This window comes from Papaver somniferum, chromosome 4 (genome assembly GCF_003573695.1).
Source record: "Papaver somniferum cultivar HN1 chromosome 4, ASM357369v1, whole genome shotgun sequence".
NCBI lineage: Eukaryota > Viridiplantae > Streptophyta > Magnoliopsida > Ranunculales > Papaveraceae > Papaver > Papaver somniferum.
Window position 1 is genome coordinate 135,106,035 of NC_039361.1, and position 25,838 is coordinate 135,131,872.

The 25,838-nt window shown below is 37.9% G+C and overlaps 1 protein-coding gene and 1 long non-coding RNA gene across 2 annotated transcripts; both read left to right on the top strand.

Annotated features, from left to right (window-relative positions):
- Window positions 1-20,188: 20,188 nt before the first annotated feature.
- On the top strand, window positions 20,189-21,726 carry LOC113362733. Its single transcript, XR_003365805.1, has 3 exons — window positions 20,189-21,283; window positions 21,437-21,527; window positions 21,661-21,726. It is a non-coding gene; the product is annotated as an uncharacterized LOC113362733 (long non-coding RNA).
- Window positions 21,727-21,838: 112 nt separating this feature from the next.
- LOC113273163 lies at window positions 21,839-24,907 on the top strand. The gene is made up of 9 exons (XM_026522926.1): window positions 21,839-21,962; window positions 22,050-22,113; window positions 22,231-22,285; window positions 22,381-22,462; window positions 22,978-23,024; window positions 23,199-23,306; window positions 23,393-23,427; window positions 23,768-23,892; window positions 24,604-24,907. Exons 1-8 carry the CDS (start codon window positions 21,839-21,841, stop codon window positions 23,796-23,798), a joined length of 546 nt encoding a protein of 181 aa, XP_026378711.1. The 3' UTR covers window positions 23,799-23,892; window positions 24,604-24,907.
- The last annotated feature ends 931 nt before the right edge of the window (window positions 24,908-25,838 follow it).

The following is a 25,838-nucleotide window of genomic DNA, read 5'->3' on the forward strand; positions in this document are numbered from 1 at the left end:
AACCAAAGTAAGTGCAAAGTAAGTGCGCAAGGTTTAAATTAGAATTTAACACATTATTTGAACAGGAAGAGAAGCGGAAGATTATTCGAGAGGGAACTCTAACGGTTGGTCATAACGAGGATGCCCTAACACTTGCGATCGTCCCGGATAAGGGTGGACATGTCAAGGGGGCTTCCTTTGGAGTGACAGAAACCCTTTACTTTCCAAATGGAAGAAAACCAAGACACTCGAAATAGAATGATGAACTGCGTGAAAAGCTGAAAGATAAGGAGAAAGAATTAGAGTCTACTAAAAATGCGTATCAGAGGTTAACCGATAACTTGTTATCTCAAGGAGTTGACATTGCAAAAATTGTGGGCAACAATATCAGCAAGTCTGGAGTAGAGGTAAGTGAACTGAGTTTTGATTAGGTTGTGTAAATTTTTAAAAAAATTGGCAGATAGTATCTGATTTTTTCAAACAATGTGTTCAATTACAGTTACAGGATGCATGACCTAGAAACGCATCCAATCGATCTAAGAATAATATAGGTCCAGAATCAGTTAAGCAACTTCCAAAAAAAAACATGGGAAATCCGGTCCACAAAAGTCATCTGAAAGAATCAAAGGGTCCGCGAAGCGGGACTCTCCTTGTACTAAAACGCCGACCGTTTCTACTGAATCCCCGGCGTCTTTAGTATCAAAAAAGAAGTCTCCGTCTCCTCCATCCACTGGGGAATCTCAGAATGTGGCATATGAAAAAGTTACCATTGATGTATGGTTTTCCAACACATTTAAATTTTTAATCTTCCATTTACTATCTCTCATGCGCCTTGTGTTTCTGCAGGGCATATGATGCAAACTTTGGTTTGGAGAAAAGGACAACATTGTTTCCATTGGTAGAGCTTACTCTACAAAGACAATAATCTATAAAATGAAGTCAGGAATGAAGGGTTCAGTTACATGCTATAGCGTCCGGGTTAGTTAAGTACTAAATGAAACCATAAAATTACCCTTTGGAAAATCTGGGATAAAAACTTTAAAAGATGTTGGTGATGCTGAAATTAGTTGGCCATCAAATCAACCACCTTAGATAAAAATGTTGGTTGCTTGGCTTGTTTGCTTTATTAACTCATTAGATACATTTCTACACAAACCAGTTTTATATATATATCTTGTTTGATATAAGATACGAATATGTTATCATCTATATGAATCACAGACGTTAGTGTATATTTTAGAGAACCTTATAGAACGACATACGTGGTTAGATATTTGATTGTGAGTCAGTTGTGCATTGTGCTTAAATGGTTTCACTGCAAAAAGAAGGTACAACTGATCATTTCAATTTTATGATGCATGTAAGTCAACCAAAACATTCCGAGGCTTTGAAATCACCGGCTATACTCAACGGAAGCCAATCTTCTATCGCAATATCTGAAAAAGTTCCGAAGGTATGTCTTTAAACCAGTTACATGATCTTAAGACTATATGAGTCTGAAATATGCTATCAACTATATGAATCACGGATGCTAGGGTGTATTTTGGAAAAACTTGTATATTTGTTACCTATTCAATTCACCAGTGTCTTCACATTCAAGGTGGAATTTGGTATATTTGTTACCCGAATATGGAATATTACTCTACTGTTGCAGGTAACTCAACAAAATTCGGGGAAACATACTCTAGATGTGACATCAAAAGATACATCTAATCGAAGCAAATCTGAGATCACGACAAGTGCAGCAGTTCATCCGGTATCTGTTTTATTTTTACATGCATTTTAAATCTCAAATTTGCTTTGAAGTTTTCGGTTGAAGATGTTCATATGCCATGTATTTCCGCAGGGTAAAGGTGCTACCTTTTTTACCAGCTATCTAAGGAAAACGTCCTTGCTAGAGGTAGAGATTTTCTGTTAGCAGGAAAACAACAATTACATGGAAAGGATGCGGTGGAGGTTGATTGCCACAAAATCCTGATTGAGGAAGTAATAAAACCGAATTTCTGTCTACCCGTACGATTTGATGGTATGAAAACATTAGGACAAACTCTTGGAAAAACGATTTCTTAGCCAAAGTATGGTCATAAGCTTACCGAGCCTGCTAAGAAGGTTAGTTGATTGGCTTGTTTGATTTGTAAGTCGAATATACATAAACCAGTCTATCAATTATATGAATCACATATCCAAGTGTAAATTAGAGAACCTATAAAAATAGAAATATATGTAACTTTCAAAAGTAACTAACTCTTTTAATGTTATGCAGAACCCTACCTGTGATTCACAGCCAAGTACTTCTCTACGGAAGTCTCCTGCACGTAGCAACCCTTCGATGGATCTAAGAAGCAGTCTCCTTATCTTATGCAGAACTTTACCAGTAATTCGCAACCAAATCCTTCAATATCTCTAGAGAAGTCGTGCACATCTACGACAGAACCTCTGGCTAAGACATCTAATGGAGTATGTTTTTTTTTGATTTTTTTTTCTTCGTAAATCTATATTGCTAATTCAAGCATCTTATTTTTATATGATGTTCATATGCCCTATATCTCCGCAAAAAGAAAAATACGACTTTTGGAATGGATCTAGGGGAAACGTCGTTGCTAGAGGCAGTATTTTACCTACGGTGCCTAACCAGAAAATACATGGACAAGATCTTCCTAAAAACTGTTATGTTGTCAATATTCAGGAGGTTATAGTTCCATCGTTCGTGTTAACTGAACCAAGCGGTGACTTTAAGTCATTAGGGGAAGCTGAAAATAGTTTTGTGGCATGGTTGAAAGATAATTGTTCCATCTCTGATGACAAGGTTAGTTTCTTAGCTCTTTTGCTTTGTTAATCAAGTATATAAATTGTTTTACATAAATCGTGTATTCAGTTTGATTAAAGAATAAGTACGAGACAGAAATATATTAACACCTAAATGGAACATGAATTCCAGTGTAAATTAGAAAATTGATATTTGGTTACGAATTTTATTATGGGCGTCAGCTGTGAAAAATGGCGCGACCTTCAGTGAAGTTGGTTTTATTACATTGTTGGAAAAATGACTTTTGTCTGTCTCTTGTTGAGAATTCACATGACAGACGAATTCGCCTTGGATTTAGAATATATATATATACACATTTAATCTCTTGCTGTAGCAAACTCCATAGCATGGAAAACCTCATAAGCAACCAAAACCAGTTTTAGATTCTGAGAAGAAATTGGACAGTGACCTAAGAACAACTAGCAGCCTTGCAGATGATAAACGGAATGAGGAGCACCTAGCAGTCAATCCACATTCGGGGAGTCATGTAGCCTCTGAAAAGCTTCCTCAGAAGATTAAAAAGGCGCATAGAAAGTTATATGTACCAAGTGTAGATCAGGCATACCGACTTCCATATGGGAAACATAGGATGACAAGGTTTGGCGTGTCGAGAATGTCACAACCTGATCCATTGCATGCAGAGACACCACCATCAAAAAAGTTGAAGAAAAACTGATGATTTTTGGATAAATGTCTTTAATATTTTCTTTTGCAAACTGTTAGACCAAAGCTCCACATTTTTTACTGTGTTATTAATAATAATATGAATTTTTGGCATATATAAATTTCAGATTTAACCACAATTTAGAAAGTATAAGAGAATTTGGATAGTGCCAGGTGGATGGTTTAGATGCGTCATATCTGAACGTCTTAGAGGCGTCACACGCGTAATACACACGTTTCGAGATTAATTGGTGTCGCTAAACATAACATGAAGACACATTAAGCAGATATAAATTGGCGTGGCTAAATATCACATAAAGCCACGCTATATGGCGTGTCTATAGGATCTCCAATGAACGGCTCGCAACGTTACATGTGGATGGTGAAGGATGCATATAATTTAACGGTAAATATTGCATCATCTTAAATGAGATTCAACGATTCCTAATACGGCCACGTGGATCAAGGTAATTGTAAATTAGCGTGGATAAATATCACATGTAGCCATGCTATATGGCGTGTCTATAGGATATCCAATGAACGGCTCACAACGTTACATGTGGATGTTATTCAATGGCTCCTAATATAGCCACGTGGATGAAGGTTATTGAAATTGGCGTGGTTAAAACATAACATATAGCCACGTCAAACCTATATGGGGCGTGTCTATAGGATATCCAATGAACGGCTCACAATGTTACATGTGGATGGTATTCAACGGTTCCTAACACAGCCACGTGGATGAAGTTTAATGAAATTGGAGTGGCTAAAACATACCATATGGCCACGTTAAACCTATATGTGGCGTGTCTATAGGATATCCAATAAACGGCTCACAACGTTACATGTGGATGGTATTCAACGGTTCCTAATACATCCATGTGGATGAAGGTAAGTGAAATTGGCGTGGCTAAAACATAACATATAACCACGTTAAACCAATATGGCGTGTCTATCGGATAACCAATGGATACGCCAAAAAGCAATTTACGTGTCTAAAGTGAACCAAATAGCTACGCCAAAAAGAAATTTGCGTGTCTATAGTGAATCAAATAGCCACGTCAAAAGAAATTTGCGTGTCTATAGTGAATCAAATAGCCACGATAAAAACAATAAATCGGGTGTCTATAGAGTACCAGTACTTAAGTTTTTGGGACACTATATAGCAACGCCTATATGGCTCTGGCATGTCTATTTCATACAGAAATAGACACGGAAGGCAGACCTAGCTATAATCTACCTAAAACCACGCCGTCATACCTAAAACCACGCGAGCAGAAACCACGCAAAGTCAAAACCAAATTGGCGTGTCAAAACCCCTATGGACACGCCAATTTGGCATGGCAAAAGGGTCTGTTTGTACTAGTGATAATCCTCGAATCTGATGTGGACAATCCCTGTCATGAGGAATATGCTTAAAAGGCTGCTGAAACAATTGAAGCAGCTCCCAAAGAGAACGTTGATGCAGCTTCCGAGAAGGGTGTTGAAGCGGCTCGAGAGGATGTTGAAGCGACTCCTGGAGAGGACCCTAATGAAGGCACCATTGGCCCTGGCGTTGACAACACTTTTTTGATGTTTAGTAGTCTGGGTTAGAGCCAGGGCTTGATCGAATAATAATCCTTCAATCATGCTGATTTTGTGATTTTATGTTTCCAGTTGGATGAATGAATGAAATATCCCGACTAAGAAATACAAATTCTTAGAAATATCTCGCAATATCTTGAAACTTTAGACGTAGCTCTCCCCGGTAAGGTTAGAGTAGAGCCCGTGTACATGATTATACAAATTAAACTCTCTCATTCTTTTCTTTGATATTCCACTTGTAGACTACACGCTTCTTGAAGACTTGTGGGGTGCCAGCTAGGTATGTAGAAGAATGGAAGCTGTGCCGCGAATCTTTAAGGTCCTTCAAGCGATATCTTTTTGAACCGTCTTCTGAATCTTGGATGGTTGTGTGGAATGGGATGCATTGAGCAGTCCCCAGTTACACTTCAGATTCGATGGCGTGGCTGGATATGTGAAAATATCTCCGATTTTTATTTTTGGAGCCTTTGACGCACATGTACGTCTTCATGCTGAGAAATTTCTGCGGCTCGTAAAGCTTCAACAATGATGATGCTGATATCAGACATAAACCGGTTGAGGGACATGAAGGCATCCTGTGCTGGCAGTCCCCATGTGTAATTATCCCGAGCTTATTTTCTCTTGAAAAACGTACTTCTACTGCATTTTCCGGTAAGGTGGTTGACGAATTGATGAAGGCGAAAATATTTTGGATTCGTCATTTGTTGATCAATGGGGGGAGTCGCTCTTGATAGATCTGAATTGTATTCAAACTTTTGGCAACTCATGCATCCCTTTCATAGGAAATTGGAAATCTAGAAACACTGATTCTGATTTTGTCGGTGATGTGGAGACGTGATGCAGTTGGTCTGTGTGTCTTGCTGATGCGTTGAAGCGGCTTCTTCTGGAGAGAGCGTTGAAGCAGATTCTCCTTCAGTTTTATTTACCTTGCAAATTACATGCTTCTTGATTGACCGTCTCTCTTGTGTTGAAGAAGTCCTTGACTGACGGTGAAGGAATTTCATGCTGAGTCTCAGTCCCCAAGCGTGAGTTACATGGCTCTATCTTGTATGGTCGGTGGGTTTACCATAATAAATATATCACCATCTCGCCTCCGTACTGGTGAATCTATTACTTCTCCATGGGAAAGAAAATATGCAGAAGTTCGGATTACCTTTGTCCGTAGTGGTTGTTGTTATGGTGAAGCTCTGGCGAGCAACAACGATTTTTCGCAGCAGCTATGATCAGAAAAGACTGGTAGGGAGAGGCATGGTAGCTACTTGCACGAACTTGTCAGTCTTCATATAATGGTAGAGATCGTCTTGTTATTAGAGGGAGAAAGAAACAATAGCTTTCTTGATGTTTCCTCATGGAATGGAGAAGAGGGAGACATTCCCCTGCCCACGAGTATCTATTGAGCTTTCAACTTGATAGATGTTGTCACGCTGGGTATCTGAAGAAATAATTTGGGAGAGAGTTGGAGTTGAACCCAATGTTGATGAGGATCGTACGAGTTTCTTTCATGAGGTCGTCTTTGCGTCTACGTTGCGTTTCATAGACGTTGAGGCATATCTCTGGTTTTTTGACAACACGTCCGCTCTCTTGAGTATGTCCTCATATTTGGACATCCTGGAATCATAGTGATATCGTGTTTGCGTTTCTATAAATTTAGCATCTTTGAGATGGATAGTATTGAGCAGTCCCCAGCTACACTCCTTTGTCTTTATCATCTTTGGATCGTGACTTTGAGGAGTAGGGAAGTTCCCTCATGCGGATGACTTAACTAACATGTTGTGAAAATATGATGAAGCTCTTGACATGGAGAGTTTGTATGTACCTCTGAAGTCTCAGGTGCGACCTCCTTCGGTAATGCAATTACTCCTTCTACGGGAGACGAAATTCTGAAAGCGTCTCTCACTGATGTTGTTGCTGGTATGTCTTGGTCGTTGTTTTATAATTGTAACAGTCGTGCATGTGGTACTGGAATTGGAGTTAGCGGTTTTGTACGCGCAAGATGTTGTATCTCGGTGGTTTTTCACTTGTTGCTTGAATGAAACTGCTTACAAGAGGATGAAGGTTGTATTGCCTGTTGGTGGGATGTATGCTTCTACAAATATCATGAAGCTCTTCATTCTTGGCAGGCCTGGTTCTTTCTATAAGGGAAGGTGTCTTTGTAGACGAGCGCTTAACATCTTCACGAAGTTCAGAGGATGTATGAAATTGCAGATTCTTCAGCAGAGCACGGGTACCATCCTATTAATGCATAGTTCCACCAATCATTGTTCAATCATATTTGGATCGTGACAATCCAGTGCCTGGATTTTGAACCTCTTGACATAACCAATTGGATGCTCATTATTTCGTTGGAGCATTCTCCCCAAATATGAAAAGGTGGTTTACTCGGATACGAAGAAATACTTCTTGTCGAAAGCGGTTACTATCTCACACCAGTTGGATAAGTTGTTTGGTGCAATGTTGTTGTACCAGGTGTACGCTCTCCCAGTAAGTGACTTTGAGAACTCTTTCAGGCGGAGGACATGATTGTATTCGTGCTCTCCTAGTGACTCCATAAAACGAGAGATGTGTTCTCGAGAATTACCAGTTCCGTCATAAAGGGAAAATTGAGGAGAAGAGTATCCTCTCGGAAGAGGAACTCTTTGCACATTGGGAGGATAAGGAGGATGATACTGGTGCAGGTCTACCGGATTTTCCTTGCCTCGATGTTAAAGAAGTCGTTCTAGATCCTCATGCGTGATGAAATTGGACGACTGATTCCTTTCCCTTGAGCGCTCAAGAGCAGCACGAATCTCTTCATCTATGAATGCACGCCCTGTTGAAGTGCTTGCGCCAAAAGTGTTGAAAGTACTCCTCATTGGTTTTATGGGCTGATACGGCTCTTGTGGTAGTCGCTCCATTAGCGTCTTGAGGAAAGTGAGTACCTCTTTTTGAGTTGTAGCCATGTCCGCCTGAGCCTTAATGAGAACTTCTCGTCTTTCCATTAAATCAACAATGGTGATATGAGGTTGTCCTCTTATGGATCCTACGGTCTCTTGTCCTGATGTGGAAGTGGAAGTAGCTCGAGTAACGACCGGGGCGTTATGCTCGAAGAAATATTGGTGGCGGCAGCGGCTCTGGATCTGGTGATCGGAGGTGTCACACCTAAGGGAGTGTCTCGCTGTTTTCCGGGTTGACATAATAGGCAAACCCTTTATGATTATTTGAAGATGGGTCAAGCCTCCTTTGTTGTTGTAGATGTACGAATTCTCGGAATTACGCCATGTTCTGGATCTACACGTTTTGTTGATGAAGTAGTAGCGGATATTCCTGACTTTAAATTGGTAGCAGTGGTGGAATAGAGATAGACCTTTTCTTTTGTGATCTTTGTAGGTGTCTCCCTAGGACTCAAATGGTGTTGATATTTGTTTTCGACTATCTCCGTACTGGAACAACATCTACGTGAATCTTCACTCTGTCTTTATGGGTGTGGACCCTTTGAGGCATTTCTGGCTTGCTCCATACAACACTTGTGGTGTTTGCAGAAAAGGCGGTTGCTCCATCCGGATCTCCAGAGAAGCCGTTGCGTTCTTCTAAGAAGTAGTCACGTATTCTTGTGTCTCCATGCGGCTTTCTGGTCCTTTCATCTGGGAGATTTACTGGTGCTCAGCTATCCAAGGCATTTCCAGTACCATTGCTTGAAAAAGAATTTTTATGAAGCTTCTTAGCAAATGGAACACCGGAATTGAAATTGGTTGTTGAACCTAAATTGAATTTAACGATTGAATTTGATCTATGATCCACCTTTTTGAAATTGAAAAAACTGGAATGAATATTGAAATATTTATTTTGCAACCGAGAGATCAATATCCCACTGTGGTCGCCAATTGTTTGAGGGTAAAAACGAATTCTGCTGTTTTTGGTAAATTTGGGTGTGTTGATGAGAAATGAATTCAAACACTAAACAATGCACTGCACATGAGTACTTTTAGATTCAAGAGATCAATCTGTAAGACTCTGTCCTAAATCAAGAAATGGCCGTTCCAGATTCATTTCGGTCATAAAGTGAAGGAGAAGGGGTTGATCTTAGGGAGGGAAGCGAAGAAGGTGTTTGAGATCAGAATGTTGAATTATGAAGGTGTGGTTGTTTATGACTTGTATTAGAACGTGGAACTGGCTTGCAGAATGTAAGCCATCAGTTCTTGGTGTTTTCTGGATACTGTGTTGATAACACTTGTGTTCTGTTCTTGTTGTCGAAATAGGTTGAAAACCTATTTATACAAGTCATTTGAGCGCAACCTTGATCTCGTAGGAAGTGGAGAAGATTAAGTAGTGGAGTAGTGGGGTTGTGTAAGAGGTGGTGATCATCACGTGGTCACGCCTTCACCTACTACTCTCATCGTTGTTAAACGTTCGTCCTTTCCTGACACGTTCTCGTAATTGGCGTGTTGCACGCCGCACGCTGTAAACCGCCATGCCAATACCCCAGTAAGTATCCCCCAGTTTGTGACACGTTTGATGTATCGAGTAAGTGGGTCAAGTCATGGGACTTGCTGCAAAGAATAGCGTATGGTGCTATTAGGTTAAACAACTAAGTTTTTTATGAGGCCGATATTCATAAAATATCATATGTATTCAATGTATGTGAAGCATCGCTTTTAAGCAAGCAGCTCAAAATAATAGATGTGCATGAAGCATCGTTGTTTTAGAGCTCAATTGAATAAGTCGCGGATTTGAGCGTCTTAAAATAGCAGCATGTCCGACCACCTTTGGGTGACCTTTTGAGGGTTGCATGGATGAGACACCATTTGGTCGATCGCTCCCTGTGAGAGAGAGGTGGCCAGTGATCATTGAGGTATATCATTGATCGCCTAATATTTGATCCAAGCCGTCCGACCAAGTTAGCGAAGTTGGACGGACGAGATGGTTTGCGGCAGATGTTTGTCGCCGTTGATATAATTTAGGATTTGGGGGTCATGCAACCATCCCTATTTTGGCTAGTCGAATCAAAACAATGAGAATTGATTCGAACGGGACGATTGGGCATGTCTTAAGATGAGCCGCTAGTGAGTGTGTTGACATCTCCTTGGTCATCTAAAATCGGATCTAAGCCACTGAAATCGGCTGGCGAAGATGAGTGGTCACGATCAATTTGTGACAGAAGTGTGTTGCCGCAAAGCATTTTTTAGGGTTTTCGAAGAGCGCGGCCACCCTACTTTGGGCCGGCGATTTGATGCGCTTTGGTCTTGCTATGAGAAAGTCCATCGACCACATGTGGAGTTGGTTCGATGGTGAACGCGTTAGCATCTCCTTGATCGTTTTAAATGCAATCTAAGCCGTCCAACTAGGCTGGCGAAGTTGGACGGACACGATTGATTTGCGGCAGTTGAATAACGCCGCTTATTGAATTTATGGTTTTAAAGGCTGCGTGATCACCCTTCTTTGGGCGTGTGATTCAACGCGTTACTGGTTTGCAGTGGGCAGGTCGATCGACCAAGAATGTAGTTAGGTCATTGGTGATCGCACTAGTACCTTTTCGATCATTCGAGGGAAGATCTAAGTCTTCCAACTAGGCTGGCAAAGTTGGACGGATTTGATGTATTTGAGACCGTTTTGGTCGGCCTCAGCTCGTTTGAGCTCTTCTTAAACAACGCGATCACCCATGTTTAGGGTTGATCGTTCGAAGCGCTATGGATGTATTAGATGAAAACCGTTCGGCTAGGGAGTTAGTGGGCCCGTCGGTGGTCATCGTGGTGATTTCCTAATTCCGTTAGGAGAAGGCTAGGCCTATTGAATCGCGCGTCCAAATCATGCGGCTGTGATTATTTTTGATACAGATATTAACAATCTAGATTTTCCTTAAGGAATTTAAGCGTGTTCGATCGAGCCATCTTAAAAGCGCGTCGATACAAAATTCTCTTTCTTCAGAGAGTGATGCAGCTTGTGTGAGTACTTCCATGCAGATCTCAATACTGGCACTTCCGGAGATTCATGCTACTCTGCTGAGAGTGAACACTTAATCGTCAGTCATGTCAATAATGAGGGTTCGGCTGGGAACATAGAATATACAAATACTAGGCAAGTCATGCATTAGTTGGTAATGCTGGCAAAAATAGAATTCACGAAATAATTGGGATTGCTAATACGCGCACCATTTTGAGTGAATTTCATATATATATTGAATTTCTCAATGAGCGAGGAGGGTTTTTTGCACTCGTCACTCTTCAAATGGCTTTACCCCTTGCAGGGTGACAACGCATTAAATACTGGTTTTACAATTATAGCCTTGAACTAAAAACCACCATAAACAGTGGGAAACTAGATAATTGCGGTTTATTATTAGTTTTCGATTGATTTATTTGACTAATGGTTGTTGAACTTTGATTGCACCTAGTTTGTTTATGCTTGAGAATCTTCTCTTCTAATATAAGATTCACTCAAACTATATCGAAGTTTCAACGGGGATCTTTAGGCTGTTTGTAGATCTAAAGACGTCTTGTGATACTCCGTTATGTGCGTGATTGATTACAAGAGATTAAAGTTGATTGTGTGTAGGTTTATTGAAGATCTAAGAAGATTTGAAGACAAAAAAGACTTTAAATTTTTTTGATTTGGGTTCATAATCTTTGGTGTGCACAATACTTGTTTCGATTAAAGAGGATCCAACTATAATCAGTTTATCCTTGTGGTAGATTGGATTAATTAGTTGAGTAGATCGTTATAAATACGATTCTTTGTGATTCAAGGTATTGATAGAAAAATCTAGGCTATTACTTTGGTAATCGTTAGTAGATAGATCTAAGGACCTGACAAAGGAGTTTATTGAGATAACCGGAAGAGCCTTTTGTCGAACTCACATCACTTGGTTGAAAAGAGTTGATACCAAACAGATTTGTTGTTCCTTTACTGTTTGGAATACGAACCAAAGGAATTGTTCCAAGTACATGACTTATTCATAAGTTGGAGGCGTGGGAGTACAGACGGAACTAGGTGAACTATAGGTTTAGTTGCTTGGTCTTAACTATACGAAGTTGGTTTGATATAGTATAACGGCTTAATCCTGAGAGTATTCAATTCTGGACAAGGTCCCAAGGTTTTTCTGCATTTGCAGTTTCCTCGTTAACAAAATCTTGCTGTGTCTTTTACTTTTCTATTTCCGCAATTATAATTGTTTTTATTATAATTAGAAGTAAAATACACAAACGTTAATTCCTATTTACTTGATAGTAATCCTATTGTGTTTGGTTAAGTCCAAACCTTTTATCAAGTAAACATACTTCATTTTTGTATTGTCTCGATCTCGTATACATAGATGATCACACGAAGTGTGAACCGATTAGTTGTATTTTCTCGACTCAGTCCATAGACAATCACTTTCAGAGAAAGGACTTATAGGTGGAAAAGTTTTAGATTGAGGTATATTTGGGTACCCTCGTCTTTTCAATTGGTAACAGAGCAAGCAAACACGAAAAAATATAACAATATGTGTTTGGTGCGATCCAACCTATAAGAATGAACTCGAGTTCTCATGAATCGACTTTAATTAACGTACCTCCAAGATTTGACGGAAAAAACTATCTATGGTGGAAATCTTCTATGATATCTTTTCTTCAATCACGAGACTAGAATACATGTCTATTAGTCATCGATGGTTATAATTACCCAAAGGTAGAAAATTCTGAAACTGAGTGTAAACGCTTAGTGGATTTTTCAAATGAATAAAAGGCTTTTTATAAGCAGAATTCAGATGGTTTGAATGCTATTATACATGCTGTTAGTCGTGATTTACAACATCATGTATCAACATGTCAAACTTCGAAAGAAGCTTGGGATAATTTTCAGATCGTATTCGAAGGAAACACATCAGAGAAAGAAGCTAGACTTCAAACTCTTGTGTCCGATTGGGAAAATCTTCGAATGGATGACAACGATACTTTTGAAGAGTTTCATATTAGACTCTCTGAGATAATCAATGCTTCTTTCTCTCTTAAAAAGACTATTTCTGAAAAAGATATAGTATACAAAATTCTCAGATCGTTTCCATCTAGATACGATTCTAAAAAGCATGCAATCATTGAAGCTAATGATCTTTCGTCTCTATCTAGAAGTTCCCTAGTTGGAAAGCTGAAGATATTTGATCAGGAAAATTTGTCTAAACAAAAAGACAATCTGGCCTACAAAGCCATAAAAAGGGTTCCGACTCAATATTCGGAAAACTACGAAGATCAGGAAGATCAAACTGCTAAAGATGAAGGTGAATAAAATCATCATTTGTCTCTTATTACTCAACGATTCAAGAAACTATTGAAACATCGAAAAAGATAATCACCTGTGTCAAAAGGAAAACATGTTCCTTCACATAAACGTGAAGACACCTGGGATGATGATGATATTATTCCTCAATGCTACAAGTGTAGAGGGTATGGACATATCTCTCCATATTGTCCAACCAAGGACACACAGTGGAAAAGAAATGCTTACACTGCCACACTTGATTATTGTCCTAATGAGAATGATCAAGTTGATGAGATAGATCATGTTGCAACCATTGTAGAAGTCTATGACTCTGAAATTCTTTCAACTATAGATACTCAAGAAGAGTTTACCCCTTCGATTTTCAAGGAAATATTTCCATGTAAAGATAATAGAACTCACCTTCTTAAATCTGACATTATTGAGATAAAATCGTCGCTTGATCAACTCAAACAGAATTTTCTGAATGATAACAAGCGACTGAAGAAAATCGAGGTTACTCAATACTCTGAAAAAGTACAAGTGTATAAACTCATCTTCGGTTTATCTCAATAATGTCAGATTTAAGAAGGTCTACCTCTAGTTGCAACTCTCGCAAAACCGAAAAAGTCTGGACTATATTGTTTCCTAACAAGAAACTTCGTCTCGAGTCTTCTGATGGCGATTCTGATTCATCTCCACAACTTCAACAGGATGTTCCTAGTGAAGATATCTCTCCTCTCAATTATAATCTTCTCAAGAATCTTTCACTAAAATTATATCTAATCATATGTGAAGTAAGAAACATGGAAAAGGATTTGCGAAAGGAAGTTAAGGAAGTCAATGACAATGTTGTTAGTCTTGAATCAAGACTAGTGACTATAGAAGATGATTGGAATCCGGTAAGATCTTCTGACCCGACTTCAACTTTGAAGGGAACTCTAAAAGGTTGAAATTAGAGTTTGAAAAATGGGAAATAAACATCAATTTTTGATTTCTTTCAATGATTGTATTAGGTCTATTATGAATAAAACTATCTTATTATGAATAAAATTATTTGATTTATAATTTTTCTTGTGATAGTTTATGATTACATAGCCTATGCTTGAATGCTTTTATCTTATTGCTATGTATGTGTATGGGATGTTTGATTTCGGTTTTCTAACCTTGATATTCGATCTCATATGTTGTGAACCCTTATGGTTTGGGTGACTTTTTGGTTTAGCAGGATTAAGTTCTAGCTCATGTTGGTAGGCTTTATCAAAGGATCATGAGGGGTTCTGATTGAAACAATATGTGAAAAAGTCACAATATGTTGAATCGTTTGGTTTAGCATAAAAGCATACGTGTTTCACGGTTTTCAACTTTTGCTTGCAATAGTTAAAACCGATTTTCAACCTTTCTCTGGTAAAGTTTGGTTGTTGTTATTCTTTTGTTTTACATAAGGATGAAACATAATGATATTTAGATATCAATTCTCCTTGGAAGAAGATGCAAACATATTAGAGAAGTGGATGCGAAATTTGAGGTAACGAGTTTGTTAGTTAATCGTTTTCCTGTTTAAGAAAAGCATGAGTTTTTTGCTTTTGCTTAACAAAATTTCGGTACAATCGATATTTTATTCCATTATTTGTGTACGGATGTGTGTGTGATTCAATTGGTTCCGGTTAGGAAAAACTATTGTTATCTTGCTTTATTGTTTGCTATAAATTGTTTAGGCTAAAAACATTTCGGTGCAATTGCGGTGCTTTAATGTATATGTTGTTTCAATCGCTTCCGGTTAAGGCGAATAATTATACAGGTTGATTTATTATGGTTTGTATGATTTTTTTATGGCTTAACGAAAAAAAAGGTTCACGGGATGAATTTTTTAGTCCAATTCGATTCCGGATAAGAGAAACTAAGTTAATTCTGATCTTAGTTAGACTTATCAAAGTGGAGGTTTCGGTTATTCAAGTCTAATCGAATGCCTTAACAAGAAATGCTAGTTAACTAACCTAGTAATTGTCTTGTTTAAAACTGAAAGGTCTAAGTTATATGGATAATTAGAACCTCATGAGAAAAATATATTTATATTTATTTTGGACTTATCGAACAAGCGATTGTATTTGTACAATCGGTTTAGCAAAGGAACTAAGGTTCTTAGTCGATTTTTGATTTTGTTAGAGCATAGCTCGGTTGAACCCACCAAGCGTTGGTATGTTAAGTTTGGTTTTCATATTTTAGTGAACCAAAACTCATTTAAAGAGTCGCTTGATTATGTACTATAGTCAACTTCGTATAGGTTAGCTTGAAAGTATTAGGATATGAGACATTACAAGTATTGCGAAGACTTGAAGAAGTGAAGAATTAAGGAGCTACAACGACGACATCATCCTTTCACTTGAGGTTAGTAATATTTGACTTGAACTGTTTCATTCCCTAACGTATCTTTCAAGTCGTGCATATTGAAAACATAACTGCAAAGCATGAATGATTACGCTCTAGTTAGACGTAGTATTAAGGAATACAATACGAGGTTTACTGCTTAACCGTTAATCTTTGTATTCACAAGGCCTGACTTTTGTATTGGTATGAACTTTTTTAGTGAAAATGATCTTAAGTAATCACCTGAGATGGGATGATTGATTTAGTGTTATTGGTATGACTAACTCTAGGCAAAGGGGAACTGATCCTATGAAGAGGTGCAACCGATCACAAAGGGGAATCAATCCTTGTAAGAGGTGCAACAAGTTTTTAGCAGATGGGGGAACCGATCCTATGGACATGTGCAACAAATACAAGTAGTTACCATAAGTATGTGAGGGACCGATCCTAGTACCTAGTCAACCGAATTTTTGGAAATATATTGTGACTATGCACAATGCTCACATGGAAGTAGAACCGAAACTTTTTTTGGTAGAACCGTTAAACCTATGATTTGTGATTGAGTGTTCTTAATCAATCACGTAGTTTTTGAAAGTCAGATGAACCAATTCTAAACTAGTTTGGAAGTGTGGCAAATCGATTTCAAGATTTTAAGTATGAAAGAGGACTTACAAAGTAAAGATGTCGACATTCTTTGAACATGTGCAGTAACGCTTATCTTTTATTGTTCAAAGATATTCCTTAATAGCTAAAGGAAAATCCCGGATCGAAATATAAGTTAAGAATCTTTTAATTAAGGTTGTTAGTTTTATTTTTCGAAAAATGAAAATTGGTAATGTGCATTTACTAATTGGAGATTTTCTAAGAGATTTTTGGTCAACGTATGGACAAAGCATTTCCAGGAATTATGGAAACCGAATCTGGAATATATTACATATCTTGAGAATATTTTCGGTTTTGGAAATTCCTTGGTGTCCAAACTTCCTTGGTCTATAAATACCAAAGTTTGCATTTCGAGCAAACTAATCCCCAAAGCCAGTAAAACTACCTAGTTGTGTTGTTACTAGTGGAACCGCCTATTCAGAGAGGAAAGTAATATAATTATGCGAAATCGCTTACGACCGTTCAGTTTAAAGACTTCTTTGGGATTGTGAAGCTCTATTAGTACCCTTGGTGGGAAACTAGATAATTGCGGTTTATTATTAGTTTTCGATTGATTTGATTGACTAACAGTTGTTGAACTTTGATTGCACCTAGTTTGTTTATGATTGAGAATATTCTCTTCTGATATAAGATTCACTCAAACTAGATCGAAGTTTCGACGGGGATCTTTAGACTGTTTGTAGATCTAAAGACGTCTTGTGTTAATCCATTATTAACAGACTCATTTCTGTGCGTGATTGATCACAAGAGATTCAAGTTGATTGTGTGCAGGTGTTTATTGAATATCTAAGAAGATTTTAAGACAAAGAAGACTTTGAAGATTTATGATTTGGGTTCATAATCTTTACTGTGCATAATACTTGTTTCGGTTAAAGAGAATCCAACTATAATCAGTTTATCCTTGTGGTAGATTGTATTAATTAGTTGAGTAGATCGACATCAATATGATTCTTTGTGATTCAAGGTATTGATAGAAAAATCTAGGCGATTACTTTGGTAGTCGTTAGTGGATAGATCTAAGGACCTGACAAAGGAGTTTATTGAGATAAATGGAAGGGCCTTTTTTCGAACTCACATCACTTGGTTGAAAAGAGTTGATACCAAACAAATTTGTTGTTCCTTTACTGTATGGAATACGAACCAAAGGAATTGTTCCAAGTACGCGACTTACCCATAAGTTGGAGGCATGTGAATACAAACGGAACTAGGTGAACTATAGGTTTAGTTGCTTGGTAAACTATACGAAGTTTGTTTGATTTTGTATAGCGGCTTAATCCTGAGAGTATTCAATTCTTGACAAGGTCCCGGGATTTTTCTGCATTTGCGGTTTCCTCGATCGTTAAAAAAATCTTGTTGTGTCTTTTACTTTTCTATTTCCGCAATTATAATTGTTTTTATTATAATTAGAAGTAAAATACACAAACGTTAATTCCTATTTACTTGATAGTAATCCTATTGTGTTTTTTTAAATACGAACCCTTTATCAAGTAAACATGCTTCATTCTTGTATTGTCTCGATCTCGTATCCATAGACGATCACACGAAGTGTGAACCGATTAGTTGTATTGTCTCGACTCAGTCCATAGACAATCACTTTCGGAGAAAGGACTTATAAGTGGAAAATTTTTAGATCGAGGTATATTTGGGTACCCTCGTCTTTTCACACTGGTACAACTCACAAATATCAACCAGAAATGGTGCATGAGGGTCTCTCTGCACATCTTTCCACTTGGTAACTTGTTTGGCGCTACCCCATTTGTATATATCTTGAGATGGGGCAAGAAACGGGTTTATTTTTTTGTACTTGGATTAATTTTGTCCTCCTCAGGATAATTGTGAAATAGCTTTCTACTGCACCGTCTTTTCACTCGTTCATGTGCTTTCGCGAGTTACTTAACCTTGGTGTTTGAACTCCTAAGAAATTCTACATTTCTTTTGTAGGTGTTGATGGTGGTTTTTAGTTCAGGGCTAAAATTGTAAAACCCTGTACTTAATGTGTCGTCATTCTGCAAAGAGACTGAGTCATTTAAAAGTGATGAGTGCCCGGCCTCTCCGCTTACAATATGTATTGAGAAATTCAATATATTTATATATAAAAGTTATTCAGAATGGTGCATGTAGCAATAATCCCAAACATTCTATAAATTTTATTAATCTCTCGCCTGCATTATTCGTTAATTTATGACTTATTGAGTATTTTTCCTATGATATGTTCCCCGTCTGAACCCTTAATATTGGTATGACATGACAATTAGTGTTCACTCGCAGCTGAGTAACATGAATTTCCCGAAGTATCAAGTAAAGGTCTGCATGAAAGTACTCAGTCAGAAGACACGCTAACTGCTCTCTGAGGATAAAGTTAAAGAATTTTGTGTCAACACACACAATTTATCAACTTTGTTCAATTTTGTGATAGCTCACAGGATTCAAATTTTGGCCTAAATAATTTATAAAAATTAGGTTTTTTGCGCCCTGCGCAATATCTCGAACCCTATTGGTCGAGACCAAACCTAGGTAACCTAGGAAATTAATCTGCCATGGACTAGTATGAGCAAAGTCCTACCAAAAATCAGAAAACGAGAAGTAAAAGAGGAGCCGCGGCAAGTAGGAGCATCAGCAATAGGAGGCGTGGCCACGCCACTTAGCCGAACGATTTGCCTCAACAGGCGCCACTTGTGGCCGGCTGGCCGCGCTCCATGTTGCTGCTTGCTTCCCCCTATGCTATCGACCAATCAGATCGCTTTAAACCCGCCACACACACTTTTCAATAAAGTTGGAAGTTGGTTGGTCGATGTGCCTAATTCCTTAATAAATTCATTATAGACTACCCATGACAGTCTTAAAATCAATCACAACCATACGTTTTGGCCACTCGATTTATCAAGCTTAGCCGCTCCCTAACGGAACCGGATAAGCATCATCATGCACATCGGAGGGCCCACTAATACGTCGACCAATCGAAGCCTTTCCAACTCGCCAACTGAGCCACTAAGCGAGTTACAAAACTCTAATTTATATTAGCAGCAGTATATTGCTGCCGCAAAGCGATCTTGGCCGCCCGACTTCGCCAGCCGAATTGACCGGCCTAGATTCAATCTCAATCAATGGGCAAGGTGCGGATACGCTCACCAGCAGCCCATCTATTGTGCTAGACGGACGAACAACTCCCAGCTCGCGCCAAACACCAAAACGTTGGCCCTAAAATTGGTTGGCCACACGGCTTTTTAAAACCCAAATTAAATCAACGACAGCCATTAACTGTCGGAAATCATCTCGGCCGCCCAACTTCGCCAGATGAATTGGCCGTCCTAACTCCCATTTTAGGTAGCCAACAAGATGTGGCCATGATCAATGGCCACTCCCCTTCCATAAGCCTTGATCGGTCAAGCCACAAATTCCCCATATGGATCTCAAACGATCGTCCAAAAGGGGATGGTCGAGCCGCTTACATGAATTTTAAGGCAGCCATTAACTGCCGCAAATCATCTCGGCCGTCCAACTTCGCCAGCCGAATTGACCTGCCTAGATTAAGTCTTTGGCGACCAATAATATGTCACCATAGTCGTCAGCCATCACTCTCACAGAGGGACCAACCGGTCTTCCTTTAGCGTGCATGAATGGCTCCTGGCAGCTTCCTGAAAATGGCCGGTCATGCTCCTTTTAATACATTAAGCTCCGCGACTGATTTACACGAGCTTTATACAACGATTCTTTACGTCACTAGTGGGAAAGGAGGCTTTTTCAACCCACAACCCCGACCCTCGTCAACCGTCAATTGACCTTGAGCAGATCAAAACAGTCGGGGATGTAACACAAAAACACGGAGAATAGATTTAGCAGCCAAAACGGGTAGTACTTCCAACCTTTATTCTCAACCCACACTATGACCGATGAGCTTAGCTATTTCTGTGAGACCCACTTTCTATGGGTTGTATCTCTCTCCTTATCATCGTTCTAACCTAACTATACTTCAGCCTCACTATCTCTCTCCTAGCGCCTCTCTTATCTATCTTCTTCATCGACCTCTAAACCGATACAGAAAAATACCCAGAAGAAATCTCTTAAATTATTGCTCTTAAACCCAACCCCTTTCTCCCCATCTTCTTTATCTCCTCGACAAAATCGAGTTCTCTAGTAAACCTTATTCTAAACAGGTAACCATGTACTTAAGCAAAGAGGAAGAGAAGCATTCTTCTTACCATTTTCTTATTTTCATTTTTGCGGTTTAGGTTATTACTTAACGATCTTCTTTTATTTTTTTTCAGAGGGTTTCTTTTTATCCAACTTCTGTTCAGATATGAAATAAAATTAGGGTTCTGATTTTGTGGTTTTAATTTGTTAGGGTTTCTGTAATTTGTGTTTGTAGAAAATTTCATCGATTTTTCTTTTGATTCTTCCAATTTCTTTGGGTTGGGTATCTTTCTGAATCCTACAAGTTTGATAAACTGATTTTTGAAAATTATTACAATTATCTTGACTGCCTTAGACTGTATGACCTAATTTGGTAAATACTGAGATTTCTTCTACAATTCTTTCTCTGCATCCTAATTTTTCTTTATACAATTTCTTTTCTAAGATCTGACTTAGGTTCGTAACATTCTTGCTCTTTACAGAAACCAAGCAATATGTTTCTAAGATGGGTAAACTCGCTCAATTTTTATTGCATTTAGATTCTATTTATTGTTATTTTTTTGATTGTATGGCTTTTGATTTCAGGGTTTGTTGTTGAGGTTGTTCTCCTTCTATACAGCAAAGAGGATAAAATTCTTTCACCCAATTTCTTATTGATTTTTCTTTTCATCATTCTTTTGGTATAACCGCATGTTTAGGGTTTTTGATTTTAGGGCTTTATGATTATAGGGTTCACTGTTATGGTATTTCTCCCTTTCTACAGAAAAAAGGGTAAAACTCTTTTACTCAATACATTTTCCTTCCATCATTTTTTCGGTTCAACTGCGTGTTTACCGGTTTTTGATTTCACGGTAGCTGTTAAGGTCTTTCTCCAAACAAAAAGGGGTAAAATTATTGCAATCAACCTATTCTAATTTTTTCATCATGACTATCATGTTAATTTGATAAAAAGTCTGTTGAAAAACAGTTTGGTCCTACAAATATAAGGTGCAAATTTGATTCTCACAAATTGATTATCTTGCTAACTGACTTATGTAGGCAACAAGATGATGAATTGGATGATTTCAGTGAAAATGTGCAAAGAACTTGAGGTGTGGAGCTCACTTTACACAAAGAAACTACTTAATAGGTAGCAATTCTGATTGGCATTCTTTAATTAAGGTTGAAATGCTTTCTTGGTTATAATTTCATTTGTTCGTTAAGTATATTAGCGTCTTGTATGGAATTATTGAAAATTTATGGTACCATATGTGTTGATGTAGGATTAAGGACATGTACAAGCATGTGAATGATGGTTCTTGACTGAAGGCTCCTCTTATTTATAATGGTAATTATGAGATAATTATGAAGGTCATAGTCTGATGAGGCTTGTAGTCTGATTCTTTTGTCAATTTAGTATAGTCTATATGGTTTATATTCATTCAATCTATATGTATAAGCATGGTTACAAGTGAACTAAAATTTTGTTCTGCCTCTGTTTCAGGAGAAAATCTGTTGTGTGTTGCTGCTGACCAACTTTTTCACTTTCCTGCCACATTCACATTTGTCGTCCGAACATTTTCCGGTACATCCCTTAACTAACCTATCTAGTCATTGCTATATAGTATAATATCTGAGCATGATTCTCATAAATTAGTTTCCAACCTTGCAGTATTGGATGGTATTGGGAAGGGTTTTGACCCTCGATTTGGCAATTTTATAGAAATTGCCAAAATGTGAGTTTTCCTTATCTAACAACATTTTTTCCATTAGGTTGATGAAAACTTCTGATACTATCTATCGTCTATGCATCCTTCGTATATCTCTTACTTGTGATATGATGTGTTCGCCAGCTATGCACTGGAGTTGCTAAGATTTCGGGAGGCTGGTGCTGAAGTTGCCATAAAGGCAAGCCCCTAAAACATCTTGATTGTGTTATTGTATATTGAGGCATTATGATGCGACTCTGATTCATATCAAATTATTCGAAATATATATGTCAGGACTTCAAGAAGAGATGGGAACGAAAGAACCAAACTGTTGATAACTTATTTTGGAAGGGTGACAGTTCAAAATCTTGCTCAGGTTATTCAATTTCTAGTAAGGGTTTAACATCTCTTTTTCATTTATTCTTTATGTTTCTGGGTTTGTAATAATCAATTCCATTTTGTTCTGGTGGTACGCGAAATTTGTATTTTCCACTCAATTGAGTGTGAGAATATATGTGATGAGTTGGATATATTCAGTTATTTGGTTGAATTTTATTTACTCTTCCCTTTGATTGTTACATTTCTAACTGATTGATGTAATTTGCTTAATCCATTCATAAGCTCTACCAAATTATTTATATTTTTGTTTTCATTTATCTGACTGCACTACTGGTATCAAATGACTAGTAAGCAATGGTTTTTTCTGGCTATTATTAAGACTTCACCAAACCAGCATTTAATCTTTTCTAAACAAGTTCAACTGTACCAACAACTTGTGCAACCCTGCCTTTGTCCCAATGTTTAAACACGACAGTCATTCTATTTTAATAAATCTCAGAGAGGCCTTCATTGAAATTGCTTTCTGAGCACCTACGTTATTGTTTATCGCAGATTTGAAGGAGCTCGATTTTACTGCGAACTTGCTTCCGGAATGGAAAGTAAGCTTTATTTTTTTTTTGTCATAATCATCTTTAATTGCTTGGTTGAGATATGTTCAATCTTATTCTTATCAAACTGCATCTCCATGACTCAACTATCAAATGTTTTTTCCTATCTAGCCAGCATCCTCCAACTATGTTCTGTATTGATGCCTTGTGATTTTTGATGTGAAGGACATTAGGCATTCGGAGAATCCATTCACAGGTACAAGCAAAGGTGGTATTCCTAGATTTATGTTGATTGCATGTTTGGCAAAAATTGAAATCCTTAATGGGATTGAGGTAGATTTTTGAACAATTTTTTCCTTATTAACGTTTTTTTTGCAAGGGTTACCTTAACTGTTAAAATGCTATCATTTATCTTTCAGGTGAGGATTCTTGAGGGAAAAGAATCTGAAATCAGGTATCTTCCTTTATCAACTAATCTGTTCACTCTGCTGCTAAGTTCTATTTTCTACAAATGAAGTATTAATTAAGTTTGACCAGTCGATGAGATGATTGTATAAGTTATTCCGTTCATGTAAAAGCTAAGAATGTAAAATCTAAGAATATGAGATGAGGTCACATGTATTAGAAAATTATTTTGTTCATGTAAAACCTAAGAATGTAAAAGCTACTATGTTAATGTCATATGTTTGTGTTTGCTACTACCTTACCAATTTACACTCACATAGTTGTTGTACAAGTCGTGTGATGTAGTTTCATGTCATATTGTAACCATTCAATCGTGTTCCTTGTTTCAGGGAGTTCAAACTGACAAAGATCCTTCTTTGAAATTATCAACTTGAATTGTGTAAGCTCATTGTCTGAAGCAACAGATACTGCACATCAAGTGCTTGATATAAATCCTTAAAGAAAACAAAATGGGGTAACTGTTCTCTACAGCGTTCTCTATATATTTCAGAATTATTAACTGCATTGTGTGACCCGGATGGTTTCAATGGCATCTTCTTATCTTGGTTATTGGTTCCAAAACTAACTTGAATGGCGATACTAGTTTAGTAGCTTTGTTATGGCTAATTTAGTTGTTTAGTAGCTTTGTTATGGACAATTTAGTTATCATTTTGAAGTCTCGAATTATGTCCCATTTATAGGTTTAGGTCATGGAGCCCTTTGGATTGTCTGCCACTAATACTCTGCGAAAGAAATGGTTATATACATCATCTAGTATGAGATACTGTGATAAATGGTGTAATTTATGAAATCCAATTGTAGTCTATATTCAGTGCTTGATCTATTCGAAGTGATTAAGAAAGAATGTGATGAGATATGAGCATTTTTCCTCAGGTATACATTCTGTCTAGAGAACCATAGTTGATGGTTTGGTTAGAGGAGGAACTAATTGATGATCTTTAATCCCTGTGGTATGCAAATTAGTAATGACCAGCAGTGTAGATATCCTAGAATATAATACTGAACTGTAAGTGGGGTATTTTTAATCTTTGGTGCTTGTTGTTCCGTGTTGGACTTGTAGTCTTTTGACCCTTCCAAACATCTAGAACCAGAATTTATTTTTTCTGTAACTTTCAAAATTAAGTTCCTAACGAAACCATTATTTTTGTAACTTTCTTTGCTGCAGGTATTCCATTACGAAGTGTTGGTTTAGTTCATTTTACCGCTGGTGTATCAAGTTTCGGGGGTTAGTTCAACACCAGTAAGTTTATCATTTTGCTTGTTTGCACTTTTCTTTAAGACACTTTGAACTTACTAGGGGCTAGTTGCTCTTCTCTTTAAGAAACCTTGAACTTATTAGGATTTGTATCAGTATGAATTTAGAATTTGAATCCTTTTTTTGTATGATTCTGAATCCAAGTGTAAACTGAATGTATTTATAAGTTGTGTGATGAAAACAATGAATGATTAATGGAAAGGTCATTATAAATTTACTGAGTACGGGTTTCATTTCAGTTTCATTGAATTTGTTTTAGTTTTCATTTGAATTCCCATTTGAGTTTCGTTTGGGCTTGATTTGAGATTTAGTCAGATTCAATCAGGCCAGTCAGCCAATCTAAGTCTACTTTTTTTTTATATTAAGATTTATATCTACGACCGACTGTGGTCAGTCAGAACTTATGGACCGTCAATACCGGTCGTTGATATAAGATACAACACGACCCGCACAGCCACGTCATAGATAAGAAAGACGCTCAAACAACGACCTTTTCCTCGACCGTCAAAGCAAGTCATTTAACTCGTATCTATGACTTGCTTTGACTGTCGTGAAACTGCTATTTCCACTAGTGCGTGCATCGATTATTTTGAGCTGCTTGCTTAAAAGCGATGCTTTATAAGCATCAAATACATACGATATTTTACGATTATCTGCTTCACAAATAACTTAGTTATTTAACCTAATAGCGTCATGTGCTATGCTTTGCGGAAAGTATCATGACTTCGCTCGTCACACATGACTACCGGCCGCCTAGCGTGCGCCTGATTGGTTATAATAATTAGGCAAGACCCAGCAACTTGCTACACATTTTCTATAAAATACTCGAGACATCAAACGTGTCACAAACTGGGGGATGCTCATCATGGTATTGGTCTGGCGGTTTGCAGCGTGCGACGTGCAACACACCTATATGAGAAAGTGTCAGGAAAGGCGGACAGTTAGTGGTAGCAGAGACATAGTGGGTGTAAACTGACTCGTCTTCCCTCATAGTAAGATGTGGTTTTCTACATTTTTCACACGACCCCACTTCTCCATCACTCAATTACTCCCACTTCCTATGAGATCAGGGTGCGTGCAACTATGACTGATATAAATAGGTTTCGACCTATTTTGACCAACAACATAGTTTTGTTTATCAAAAA

What these genes read in the sequence shown, in the direction of transcription:
- LOC113273163 (XM_026522926.1), top strand. Translation starts at nt 21,839, where the DNA reads ATGGTTACAAGTGAACTAAAATTTTGTTCTGCCTCTGTTTCAGGAGAA. An exon ending in TTTATAGAAATTGCCAAAAT is followed by an intron (nt 22,114 to 22,230) that starts GTGAGTTTTCCT and finishes TGTGTTCGCCAG; the next exon opens with CTATGCACTGGAGTTGCTAA. An exon ending in ACTTGCTTCCGGAATGGAAA is followed by an intron (nt 23,025 to 23,198) that starts GTAAGCTTTATT and finishes TTTGATGTGAAG; the next exon opens with GACATTAGGCATTCGGAGAA.